Consider the following 14391-nt stretch of genomic DNA (forward strand, 5'->3'; position numbering starts at 1 on the left):
GGTGATGTCAACATAAGGAAGGCTGTGCGGTTCGTCAAAAACCACTATGGGCGTAGAGACAGCGTTACTCAGATGTTAAGCAAATTATGCTGGAAGCCGCTTGAGACTCGGAGGCTGCGCGCTAGGCTTAGATTGCTTGAACAATTTAGAATGGATATCTTTAAGAGCGACACAGAGAACAAGAGCCACACTATATGTCCAGGTCCGATAGAAGCGATAAATTAAGAGAGAGTTTTGCCGAACGGATAGATATGCGAATTGGTTTTTTCCCCGAACCATAAAGGACTTCAATAAACGCTAGTCCCAACTTCGTTAGAGCACTTCATTTTTTATGTGTACATGGCTGGTGTCCTAACACCCCCTGCCACATGCCTTTTAGGTGGCTTGCGGGGTATTATGTAGATGTAGGTGAACATCTACTGACTACCACTACAACACTGATTACCAGAGTTGTGAAAAAGGATTTTTTTTTCACATAAAATTTTTTTAACGACAAAGCAAGCAAAAAGCCATGAATTTTATTTTTACTGGTGGTTGGTCATGCCTTAAGGAATATTAGAAAAAATAATTTAGCTTGATTCATGTATTGCCTCTGGTCAAAATTTGATGTTTTATAGAACCATGTTTTTAATGCAAAATTTTCTAAAATCCTATGAAACATTGGAGTTAAGAGAATTTTCAATATCATTTAGCATATTTTGCAATTAGTATTGGAATCCTCATGACTTCTTTAGTAAACCTGCAAATTTTGATTAGAATTGAATGAAAAATATGGCTGAGATAAATTATTTCCCTCTGGAGGTACAAGTGCCTCTGGAGACAGCATTCATTGAAAAACTGCATTTTACCCACACTTCAAATGGGTGTGAAAAAAAACTAGGAGAGATAGCCAAGAAATATTTTAAACCGTTCATTCGTTCATGGAAGAATGAAAATTGCCAAGTTTCATCAAAATGCAAGTCGGTGCGTGTCATGCCTGGATGAACTGACACGGAATGACCCTTTCGTGTTTGCTATTTGAAAATTTTGTATTCAAGTAATTACTTTAATTATTTGCAATAGAGAAATATTTAACCACAAGATATGAAGAATTGATGAATTCATAGGCTGATAGTACATACATTAACCTTGAGTGTTTAAATAAGTCCTCAGGTTTCGTTTAGCTGGGAAGTGTTTTTGGCTGATTTTCAAACCTTGTTGTTAATATCTCCTGTATCATTTGCTGTAGGAAAGTGGCAATATGAGGTGCAGCTGGGCTCCAAAGGAGTTATGCAGGTCGGGTGGGCTACTGCCAACTGTACGTTTTCTCAGGAAAGTGGCGTTGGTAAGTAAATCTTATGTTTTGGTGAAAAGCAGATGTAATCTCCTCCAGAAATTATCATAGATTTTTGTTGATATGTGAGATCTCTATTTTTTTGGGTGGTAACATCCTATCTGGAATTTTACTTTAAACAAGTTTAAGTCTGTCTGTATTGGTAGATTTTGGAACATTCTCATTTCAACATATATGTACTGGGAGGGTCGCCACTGGTATTCCTCATTTGGCATATAAGAATCAGTTTTTAGTGTGCATTTCTGCAAAAATTCTTTCATTCTTGTTAACTTGAAAAGAAAAACAAAGAAAGAGAAAAAACTAGATGACACTGTAACCATGATAATGAAGCTTTTTTGTTTAATAATGGAGGTATATTTTAACTAAAACAGGAGATACTGCAGAATCCTTTGCTTATGATGGAAATAGGCAAAGGAAGTGGAACGTACGCACTGGCCATTATGGAGAACCCTGGCTTGGTGGTGATATCATTGGCTGCACTCTGGACCTTCAGCCGTCATCTTCCAACTGTGGCACTGTAGAATTTTTCAGGTATGTTTTATAGGTAGAAAAAGGCCACAAAAGGCTTGCCACGAAAAAGGTAGAATGCTGAACTATAAGAACTGTTCCTCTTACTTAAAAATAAGCCAAAAAGACGATAAATGCCTCGTGGCAATTCACTCCACCAAAAGGATGAATTTCGTCTTTTTGGTTTATTTTAAGTAAGAGGAACAGTATCAACATTTTCTTACATGAAAAGTTTAGAAATATTTTTTACGTATAGCATACTTAAGTTCAATATTCATGTATTCTTCTTAACTTCGGAAATTGAGATCTTCCTTTCAGCCATTTTAAAAATCAAGGAATGGGTAAAATTCAATTTAAAAAAGCCCTTTGTAATGCGAAGATGTTGTCCTCTCTATAAAAAATACAATTAAATGCACCAATCAAATATTTTGCCCTTGACGAGATGAAGAAGATGACCATTTTGCCGTTTTCATTTATTTTTTGTGTATTCTTTTTCACTCTTTCAGCCATAGAAGCTACACGTTTATGTTTAAACAATTTTTATTGATATATTGTTGTAGTCAAATAAACAATGAGTAGAACGATAATTAACACGACCCCATGGAGCTTTGGCAGAATTTCATATAACTGCTTAAAGTTCAGCGTTTACCTTTTTTACGCCGATAGTAGGTCAATTGACTCCACCAGGTAGTGCTTCCTCATTAGCAATTTCAGCGAATGCAGCACTGGGGCTTTAGACTCACAGGCTGGTGGTTTGTCTTCATGTAATATTTCACTCCCTCCTTCAGATTCCTACTAAGGACACCTTTTGTATTAAGTTTAATCTTATGATGCTAAGTCTGTTAAGTAAACTTAGTTATTCTCTGAGGACAGCTACTGCCAAGGTTTTCTGGAAATTATTTTCATCGATAGCTACACGCTTTTCAAATTTACTCCAGGTGGGCAGTAACTCCCATTCTCTAGAAGATAAAAGAAATTCCTTTTGCAGAGTTAAACTAATGCTTATTCAAGGTCTAGCCATGATCCATTAAAACCCTTGAGAAGGAAGGGTAGTAAGTTTATTTCAGCTTGCCGCATAAGCGACTTTCAGTTGTGGAATCTTAAAAGGAAGTGGAATTTCTTAAGCCCACGGAAGAAGACAATGTATGCTGCTGTTACCATTGTGTTGAATTACACTTACATGCATACCAGGAATGCCATTCTCTTTCTAGATCTCCAAGTCAGGCTTTTTAATGGCTCCTTTGGCCGTCATTTTGCCAGGGCAACAGTTGCCAAAATTCTAATTCCCATTTTCTGGCAGTTGTATGTGAATCTTTTCATTGTTGTCTTTTCAGGAATGGGCACTCAATGGGTGTGGCATTTTCTGATGTTCCCATGGGACGAGGTGCAGCCTACTTCCCTGCTGTGAGTATGGCCTTCTCTGAGAGTTTGGTGGCCAATTTCGGAGCTACACCTTTTAGGCATCCTATACCTGGATTTGAACCCATACAGCAACCTCCAAGAAAGAAACTTGCCCATGGACAAGTCCTCTTGCAGTGGTTATCACGTCTCATATGTCTTCTGCCAGGATCTGATGGAGAGCCGAAGCGTTGTGTAAGTTTTTTTTTCAAAGACTCTCACAATGAAATGCATGGCATAACTTTCAAAATTGCTGGCATTTTTAGGTAAAAGGATGGTTTTGACAGATTCGGGCATGATAGAGTGGAAGGTATCCATAATAGAAGCACTTATTTTTATTTTTAAAATTCACCTCTAGTTTCAGCTCACAATGCTATCTTCAGGTGCAAGACAATTAATTTAGTATGAGCACTGATATTATAATATTAGTAGTATGATTATCAGGGTGTAGACGTGTCATTATTTAGAATTTAAAGTTAAGAACTTTAAAAGGTATGAAGTATGTTTGAGTACATCAACTGCCATCAAGAATACATATCAGACTAAGTTACTAGGGTTAATAAATGTAAAATATAGTAAATAAATAAATGCATAATTTCCATGAATGAAAAACAAGGCAATCGTATTTCAAGGAGGATAGTGAACAATTATCATTCATGTGCCATGTTGCAGATTCCTTTCGTAAAACTGCATATCTCCTCGGATAGATTTTAAGTAATTTTGGGGGTGTGGCACGCACATCGTAAACTTCAACCCATTTCCATTCCTCCTTCAAGTTTGAAAAGTTCAAGGAATAGACATCGTTCATTGATGGCGTGAAGTCTGTTGCCTGAAATCACTATTTGTGTATCCTAAGTCATGTGTTGAAATATTTTGCGGAAGAAAATTGCAAATTAGTTTACTTCCTCTTGTGGGATTAGCAAGAGGACAGCCAGGCTCTGAGGTAGCAATTAAACCACTTATATGGCCGTATTTTTGGCAATGCAACTTTAAAAAATAGAAATTTTGAAAAACTCTGGAAAACCTTTCCATTGTTCAGATCATTCTGGACTATCAGTCTTCTGCTGTAGGAAAATCCAGAAGTATTTTCTCACCAATTCCCACCGAATTCTAATTTGTAGGCTTGGAAATCATTTATCTTAACCTACATAGATCTTGAATGCCACTCATAAGTTCTCTTAAAAATAACCCTTTATGCCACTATTTTTTAGTCCTACTGACTCTTGCATGGTGAGAGACCCAGAGGTTCCACTGAAAGTTTAGGAAAGCTTATTGGATGGTTCATTGCAGACGTCTTGGACACACCTCTGACTGGGGAACAGTGCATTTCTCTTTTTAGCAAGCTATCAGCAGTTCATTGGGTATATTCATGGGGAGTGAGAATGACCACAACAATTGTGAAATTTTTCTCTGAATGCAACTGCTGCATAGCAGCTGAGTCATTCATGCAGCAGTCTTTCCTGCTGCTGCTTGCCTGAGCATTTGTTGTGGATTGGCGAGAGCTCAAATATCAGTTCTAGGTGGCCAATGGTGTGTTGCTTGATGATTCAAAAGCTCCTACGTAGCACTCACTCAAATGTTTCCATTCAGGGAGGCTGCAAATATGCTTCATTGTGTTCCGCTCCTCTGGAGAGCGAGAGCTATGAGTGCTCACTCCGCCAGAATGAACCCATTTTGAAGTGAATTTAAATCAATATATTGGATCACTGAAAGTTTTTTTACAGGTATCATTAGTGGATTCATAATTATTATCTCGAGAGCAAAAGGATTCTTTTGATTAAATGTGAACAAAATGTACTTTTTTATTTTGATTTATTGCATTTATTTCAGAAACCTGTGATAAGTGGTAAGGATTCCTCTAGTTTGAAAGTTGCTGAGAAGAAACCTGGGAATGCTCCACTGCTGTGGGCTGCCTCTCTAGTTATGGACCGTCTTGGACCTTTGCTCTCTTCTGCCTTTGTGGTCCAGGCCGTGCTTGTTCCATTTATGGAAGATCTCATTGGTGGCATAGAAGAAGCAGGACCTTGTTATCATCTCTCTAAGTTATTAGACTTATTTTGGACCTTCCTTGAGGTTAGTATTTTCGAGTCCAAGTATTTCCATCAGATTGATGAATACGTTGATCTTCTCTATCTAAGAAAAACTTCTGTTCTAAATATAAATTGTAAAATAAGATAGCAAATCAATCTTTTCTTGATTATTAAAAAAAATTTGCTTGTACATAATTAACAATTTTGAAATTGAATCTAATTTGTTGTATAAATTAATTTGAATATTATTGGTCCATCAGGCATGTAGCTAATTTAGCTTTGTGGGGGTTCTAGGGAGGCATTGCGGGTTGTATTTTGCTGTCAAGTCCAATGCATCATAAACCATACTTTCATTAACTCAGCTATATATTTTGTTTGCATAATGCTTAAAGTTAAATTCTTCGTTTGTTACTGGCAGACATTCTAGAAAGTTAATAAATCAAAAAATGGTGAGTCAGAGGATAAATGTCCCTGTACTAGTGGTCTCCTCAGCAGATTAACTGTGGGTAGTTACTCGGCGGCGCTTCCATCCTTTTTCCTTCCCTTCCACTCCCCTCCCTCAGTTATCTTGGACTTACAGACTCGGCCCTCAGGTGAGTAACCCACGAGGCCGCCCTGGGTCCTCTTTTCACCTGTGGGTAGTCACTGGGGGTGGGCTGAATCCCCCACAGTACCACCCTGTCTACGTGCCTGAGGCCAATGAAATTTTTCAAGAGAGAAAATGATTTCCATACTTGTATGTTATTATTGTTCATTTGGACTTGGCCAGCACAGTGGAAGATGTCATTGGTGGCCCCCACTTCACCAAAATAGTATTTAGCAGGAAGCTCACATTTGCTAGAGTTGGACATGGAGCAAATTACATCCAAGATTGAACTATCAATTTTAGTCTTAAATGAAGGAATTAATTGGTTGGATATTAATCCAGCTAACATTTTCCTGTTTGTCTTTCAACTGATCTCATTCCTCTTCATTAAAAAGGAATTTTTAGTAATATTTTTTACTACGGGAAGTTATTTGCCTTGGTTTATAACTACAAAGTAATCTGCTATAAAATAGTTTCAAAATACATATGTATTATTTTTGTATTTCTTGTCGGAATTATGTTTTGCTGTTTGCTGTGTAGCTGAACAACTTATGCAATAATATGTCTTTTCATGCTGCATCCTATCATTTATTCCACAGGAACATGAAATCACTCCAATGATGGAAAATGTGGCCTTATCATTGTTGTGCTCATTTAGAACTACACCATCTCCACAACAAGCAAAGGAAGCCTTGGGATCTTCTCCAAAGAGTAATTATCTTAATTTATTTAAGGATCAGCACAGAAGTCTTAATCTGTTATTGGAGCTTACAAGACATCAACAGACAAGGAGACATCTTCTTCATCATGTTTTCTTCTCCCGCATTGGGTGAGGACTGTCAGTTGGACTACTTTTGCATAATTAACTGTAACGTTTTCTTTTTATTTTTCCACTTCTAGCTTTACAAATAATTTTATTACACTTTATAAACAAGTTTTATAATTTAAAACTCAGGAGCAAAAACACATCCACACGCCATGACTATTACAATCCCTCTCCCTCTCTTTGCCGTTCACAACAATCTCCGTCCACCATCACTTGCCTCATTGTTCCTCTCCAACCAATTGTCACATCAACATTCTCTGACTCAACTCAAATAAAACTCTAAATTAATTGTTACATAACATGAGGCAGACAAGTCAGGCTCTTGACTGACTTGTCAGCAAAATGTTATGTTTACAGTCAGCAGAAATGAGAAAGACAATGGTGAAATTTGATGGTTGATTTTTTTACCCGAGTTACAGTGTTATTGTAATTTGTTTAAATTTTCAGCCTGGTTAAAACTACCGTGAAATCTCTCTTTATGACCACTCCTATTAATTGACCACCCCTCTGAAAGACCAGTATTTTTTTTTAACCGATTGTAGTACCGACAAGGTTCATGGTATTTATACCCCAACTCAAAGACCCTACCTCACTCATACCTATGATCACCACTCTGAAGGAAATATCCTGCTGTCCAGCGAATAAAAATGCTTAGAAGGTTGAATTGCAGGTTGTCTATCCTCATTTGCAAGAGTTGGGCACCTGTTGACCTGGTAGCAAAAAATAATCAAAATTTTCCATCCACGCCTTTTTATGCATATACATCTTTGTAATAGTCTGGGAGTCACTTCTAGGATATTTGGCTGGGGGTGAATTTTTATCCCTGTCATTCAATAAGCTACATGTGTATAGGTAATATCTTCCAAGGGCTTATGCAGAAGGTGCTGATTTGAAGGTGGGTCACTGCCCTTGCAGAACTGACTCCATTCATTCTTTTGTGATTGAATGAATACATTCTGCTTTCCGGCTGTACATCAGTTTCCGCCTGTATGAAGCAAGGAATAATTCAGGGAGTCATTTTTTGTGCAACACTGTAGCTTCACTTTTCAACTGGTGCCACCTCTGTGTGAGAGAGAACAGCTTAGTTTATAGGAAAGGGTCAAAGTTTTTGATAAATGAGACAGAAGCACATCTAAAAGGAGGCTAGACTATTTATTTGATTTTGGAAAACACAAAGAAATGGAATTTAAAAATCAGAGTGTAAAATTTCGAATTATGGTACAAATTGGTGAGTGGTGTGCAAATAAAGGAAAAGGCTTTCGGAAATTGCTGACAAGTTACAAGGTGAATATTTTGTTGCTAGTAGTAATTAGTTCTCAAATATTATCAAGATGAATATTATAATTATATAAGTCAATTAAACCCCCAGTCATTTGTATTTGCATGCATTCAAAGATAGTCTTTCATTTCCGACCACTTCACCCCTGTCCAACGACAACCACTCATATTGTTTTGGTGTAACCTTCAGTGTCGCCGACTCCATGGGGCCTGAGAGGGCCCAAGCCCCCTCAAAAATTTGATATGGGTGGGAGGAAAAGGTGTGTCAGGCTTAAGTGCATGTCAAGTTATCGAGAGTAAAGTTTTCAGGGTGCTAATGTTGATTGTATGACTCTTCTGAAATGCTAAAAAAAACTTTAAAATTGCTATTTATAAAATTTTGCGGGGCTAGACTCCCAGTATGGGCCCCCCAATATTTATTATAAGGCAGCACCCCTGGTAACCTTAAGTGGTCACCTAATGCAGGAAATACTGTATTTATTCTCTAGTTAATTATTACCTTATATAACCTGATAATCATTTACTCCTGATCTTATAAAGGTGATATTTTTGTGAACATTTATCTAATTTTAATGCTAAGTTTTTATGTTTTGCACAGTCAAATGTTAAATTTAAAGGAACTTAGAAATTGCATTAAATTGATAATAATAACACCTTGGCTTCAAAAATAGCAAGCTTAATGCAACAGATAAATCATTGTATTGCACAAATTAGGAGCAGAGGTATATCACAGAATTAGAGGCACTTCAGTTTTTTTGCAAACAATTTGAACAAGTAAAAAAATATGTAATTCACTCAAATTGTTGCTAATGATTCCCTTTTTTTTTAGCTGGAGGCAGTTTTCTATGAACACATATTAATTTTTTTACATTACAAAATTTTGTTGGGTTAAAAAAAAATAGGTTGTGTTCACACAAAGGGGCAATACCATATTTAGACACACTAGCTTTGCCTTTAATGGTCCCTCATTTGTTTTTGCATGTGATTTAAAATAGATATTGTCCTAGTGTAAAATATTTTCTCTGGCACAGGTGAAATTGGTATGTCCACATAGGTAGCCATTTGAAAATCATTGAAACATACAGCTGGTACCAGTAGCTACTTCCAGTTTGCCAAGTTCATAGTTGGTTGCACTTGATGATGCTATGTGGATATTGTGTGAAAGCTTCCATTTAATTACATTGCAGTTGCCAGAACTCTTTTTGCCACTTCATATGTATGAACTTTCTCAGGGATCATAAGCTTGTTGAATTGAGATGGAAATTATCTGCAATATGTGTGTTGATTAGCGAAACTTATTGGCTAAATTATTGTTTATTATTATCTGAATAATATTGTTTGCTTTCATATTTGTGAGGAATAAACCTCAATATTTCAATTGCAGGTTTTTTAGTTTTATCAACATGAAGCCTTTGGATGACGAGGCTTTGATGGAGATAGTGAAGGAACCATGGTTTGACCGTGCACCCTCTCAGTCCAGTATTTCTGATGTTAATGAAGGATCTTCAAAAGATTCCTCCTTGCCTCCTGATGATGAAAAATCACGCATGGAATACATGAGGTCAATACATAAAATTGAGAGATCCATTCATGGTATGTTTTCACACTCTTATTTAACCCTCTCCTGGAGACTATATGTCAACCAGTGCATGTTTTTAGGTTATCATTTGATTATATTGTTTCATCAGTGTTTTTCTATTCTTTTTCATTAATCTTGTGTTCGTGTGGTTTTATGCTTAAAATGATGAATGGACGGTTCCAGGTTCTCTAGCTGCTTTTGTTATTTGTAAGTGATAGCAGTTTTGAAAGCCATCTTGTTTTCGTCTTCAGGTCGAAGGTGAGAAGCCTTGATTTTTCGGAGCCTTTTATTTCCCTGGCCATCTTTCCACTGAGCAATATTGGTCAGCATTATCTTCCTCGTCGTTGTTGATTTAGTAGCCGTGGTCTCTGTGTATCTAATCAGTCTTTTGGATTCCTGAAGTAAAAACACCACCATATGTCAGCTATTGACGAACATGTTTGAAGTGAGGCAGGGCATAAAGCATGGCCGCAAAAAATGAAGGCTTTTCTCCTTCGATCTGAAGACAAAAGGAGGATGGCTTTCAAAACTCTTTTCACTCATAAACCACAAACATGGCTGAAATTGTGCATTCATCATGAGCATCAATGTGAAAACCTACGCAAAAATACTTAGCATTATTATAATATTCAGCGGTAATGTGTTTTGGGTTTGAAATAGGTTTAATTTTTTGAAAACTTTAATTGCTCATTGATAGTGTTCTTCACTTTTGATTGAATGATACTTGATAATGAGAAATATTTTAAAATATTTATTTTTATTTAATCTCATGAAATATCGGGATAAAGAAATCGGATGCTAAATTCCAATGAGCAGGTGCAGTTTCACAAATAAATTCCTAGAAGAAGTTTTATTAATTGCTAATATAATTTTTATAATGTCATTCAGCTATTTTTTTGCAGTTGAGGTATTTCATGTTGCAGACCGTAAATGAGTGCATTCATTGCAATTGCGTTAGCATTATTATTTAGTGTATTCCAAATACATATTACATATATTGAGGTAAATACTGGCCTCTGTATTAAAATCAAAGTGTAATAGTAATTATGTGCTCAAAAATATCATGTATTTTCATATCAGAGTGCTATGATAGAAACCATAGTTTATTTTTTGTATTTCAGAATATGATCTTTGGAATATGCTTAGTATATTCCTGTTAATTATAGAGTATTACATGAAAGTGGCAGTTGAAGAAGTCTCTGCAATGCCTATAGTCATTGTTTGCACGCATTAGAAATAAAGAAATTTTTCCTAATCAACTACTTAATTTTTTAAAGTTTATTTCATATCTTTGTTGCATTCTGTTCATGAATTGGTAATTAAGGAACTATTCTAGTGCGTGATTTTACCTTTCTAGCTTTGGAGAAAAAACAGATTGAATTCCTGAAATTGCTCATGGCCAACGATGATGGAACCGCAAGTCAGCCATCGTCTCGGCATATATTTCTGAAAAAATTTCACAAGTACTTGGAGGAAATCTTTGCTACCTCTCGGGTATGTTGGTAGGATTGATTATTTTGCATGACATTATTTTATTACATTTCATGGAGATCACTTATCGATTGTTTTATGTAATGGTGTGTTTAGTTTAAAAATGTTTCACATCATATAACAACTTAGTCGGAAATAATTTTTCAGAAAACTTTACAAAGTATTTACTGTTAATTTTGGTTATCCAGTTTGGTGCTGATTATCTCTCAAGCATCGGGAAATAAACGGTAATGGTAAAATGGTCTTTGGGATTACTTCTGTTTTGTATTAAAACTGTTAATATTTTTTAAGTTGGTTTATGTATCAAAACAGATTAACTTGATTTATAGTAAGTTCAACAGATTCAGGCTTCAATTGGTGGAAGTTAGACATATTTAAATAAATATAAGATCGTAGCACTTTTCCACAAGAATTCTTAATGCGTACAACGCATTTCGGCTCACTGAGCCATCATCTGGTACAAGACGAGCCGAAACGTGTTGTACGCATTAAAAATTCTTGTGGAAAAGTGCTACGATCTTTTATTTATTTAAATATGATTTATAGTAATTAAGTCATGTGGTTTATTTAAGTTTTTTAATTAATTTGTTGATGGAATTGGATTTGATTGTTGTCAGGGTAGTAATAAAGAAAGGGACTGATAGACGAGTCGCAAAAAACTAATGAATGTCTATTTAATTAAACTAAACATCCTATTTTAATAATGATATTGGACTTTCCACGTGACAACCCACCTGCTTGACTTTTTTTTCTTCTAAATATTCAAGGTAAAAATACAAAGTAAAATTTGTAATTTTGCATATTAATGCAAATTTGATTGGATTTTCCTTTATTTTTATGCTGATTTTGCTTCTGTTTTGGTCCATTTTTTTCTTGGACTTGGGTCTATAAGGTTGATATAATTTTTCCTTGGGTCTTTGAGATGCCTGAGAGATGTAAATAGTGGAAGAATACAAATAATTCAAGCTGTAACTTATTTCTTATCATCATGTACAGGCAGTAATCCTAATATTGGTTCTCTACTCAATTCTCCCCTTTCCTAATGTTTTAACACCTACATAATTCTTCTGCTTTACATTCTTCATCACTTACTCTATATATTTCATTTGTGGCCTACCTTAGCCATTCTTCCCTTCTACCTGTACTTAAACGATAATTTTCATATATCTTATAATGTTCATAACTTATGTAAGTCATGCTATGTATGATTGTTTTCACCCATAGTATATTATTTTAGATTGCTGTAAAGACTCCCATAGAGCTTTCTTCATCCCAACTGTGGATCTTTCTACCTCCAATGACATAGTAAATATAGGCCTACCACAGCAAACTGCTTACAGAAGTGAGTGCCTGGCTGCATTTGCTAGTCCATCTTTCATTCTCTCCACCCCCCCATACTTCCATCTTTTCCTGCTTGATCCTGAATAATCTCAAGGACTGTGGTGAGCAACAAATAAATGGTTATCTTAGACTGAATTTAATGTCATGCGAGACCACATTAATAGTGCATTTGCATACTTTTTCTACCTCTCTGATCTTCTTTCCTTCCTTTCACTGTGCATTCCAGTCTAGAAAACCCTCAGCGTAAAAACTTTACACCAACCAAAATTCTGTCTGTCAATTTCCTAACAATCTTTACTTAATTGTTCACCTTCCCTTTTCAACTAACTCCCCGTCCTGACCTTGACATATCTGATGCACTCTATGATTTCAATTATCTGTTATAGTGCATTTCTATTTGACTTCTCCCCATTATTTTGTTATTTATTGTTTCTATAATTTTTCTTTGTTATTTTTGTATTTATTTATTATTGTTACTAATCTAATGTATAAGCCTTAGTGTTGTTTTGGCGTTGAATAAATAAATAAAGATATGAAAAAGTATCCTCAAATAATTTGGGTAACTTTTTATTTTTGATAAGTTATCCTATAAAATAGTCATTTAAATTAATTATGCAATATTTATCCATTGGTCATCATTCTCTGCCTTTCAACATCAGAAAGCAAAGTGAATTTGATGCATTCCTTGTCATCGGGCATAGACAATAAATATATTTCATGAGGAAAATTTGAGTGACATTAGAAAGCCTTAAGTACTCTTGATCTTTGATATGAAAATCCTGTTGTATTTTCAGACATTTTTCACAGAAAGAACGCGCAAAAAATGGAAGCATGGTGATGAATCATGCTCCAAAATATGTAATTTATAAAAAGAATAATAACTCCTTAGATAATCAGGAGTATTTTATATGAAAAATTATTTTTAATTATGATTTCACAGTTTTACTCATTTTTGCTTATTGAACTGGAAATGAAAGCTTTGTACTCCTGTGCCTGGTCCATACTTTAAAAATGATCACCTTCTGAATCAACAGATATCATTTCTTTGAAAAGTATTATATACATTGTGTGCTAAGAAACTTCACCTTGTTGATAGATTTCTTTGTCTTTTGTTTTCTTTTGTGCAGCAGTTGATTCCAATGCTGGTGACACCTGTGACAACATCAGTTTGTCTCTTCCAACGTCTAGTCTCTGTATTTCAATCACTATGGGATGAAGAAGTCTGTCAAGAAAATTATGAAGCTGAAGCGGAGTTTTCTAAGTCTCTGGATAAGTTTTTTGTGCCTGGCAAGTTCTTCTATGATGGCTCAATTGACCTATTTGGCTCTGATCGGTTGGGTGGTGTGCCATCGCATTTGATGAAGCAATTTCGAGAAGAACTCATTAGAGCTGATGTTCCTCAAGATGTGAGTTCCTTCATATTATTACATATTTTCATTGAGTACAACATTAAAAGTGAAATTTCAAAGTCTACATTACAAAATGTATTAATTTTGGTCTAGGAATGTGTGGATACCAAAACTCCAATGCTCAATTCTCCATTTTCTCGATCCTGCATTTTCACGATACCACAATTTTTCAATATTCAGCACTTTTGATACCATAAAAATTTTCTTGTCTGCTGATGAAATCAGAACACCAGTATACTTAACCTTTAACCCTTTTGCTGCTGTGGGTGTACCTGATATGAGTGCATGGTAGGCTGCTGTGAATGTATCTTCTTGTTCCCCCTCAAACTTTCCCTTTTCCATGCCCTCACTCCTTCTGGGAAAGATCGTCTTTTCCCCAGACCATTAGTGAGTCATTCCTTTTCCCCATAATTTTTTAGATAGGTATCTCTTTTTCTAGGAAGTAATAGTTTATTTTCCCACTTACTAAGCCCTTTATTTTCCACCCAATGTGATGAATGCGTGCGTGCAAGAGGCGCACCTTTTTTCCCAGAAATTGCAGCCGAAAATGATGGTGCGCCTCTTACACAAACTTCTTATCTTTCCCCCCTCCCCTTCACCAATCGCAAGTCTA

At 35.7% G+C, this 14391-nt stretch overlaps 1 protein-coding gene across 3 annotated transcripts in view; it reads left to right on the forward strand.

The window, feature by feature from the left end:
• The window catches only part of LOC124157174 (E3 ubiquitin-protein ligase RNF123-like), a 58357-nt gene that overhangs the window by 4842 nt on the left and 39124 nt on the right, over positions 1–14391 (forward strand). For 2 of the 3 annotated variants that reach the window (XM_046531699.1, XM_046531700.1), the window contains exons 4-11: positions 1229–1324; positions 1705–1864; positions 3175–3433; positions 5069–5311; positions 6454–6683; positions 9343–9551; positions 10895–11031; positions 13497–13775. In XM_046531699.1, the coding sequence (XP_046387655.1) occupies positions 1229–1324; positions 1705–1864; positions 3175–3433; positions 5069–5311; positions 6454–6683; positions 9343–9551; positions 10895–11031; positions 13497–13775 (1613 nt within the window). The remainder of the gene's footprint in view (positions 1–1228; positions 1325–1704; positions 1865–3174; positions 3434–5068; positions 5312–6453; positions 6684–9342; positions 9552–10894; positions 11032–13496; positions 13776–14391) is intronic. The other variant, XM_046531701.1, reaches the window with a different exon arrangement.

The sequence above is a fragment of the Ischnura elegans genome, chromosome 4, assembly GCF_921293095.1.
Source record: "Ischnura elegans chromosome 4, ioIscEleg1.1, whole genome shotgun sequence".
NCBI classification, from domain to species: Eukaryota; Metazoa; Arthropoda; class Insecta; order Odonata; family Coenagrionidae; genus Ischnura; species Ischnura elegans.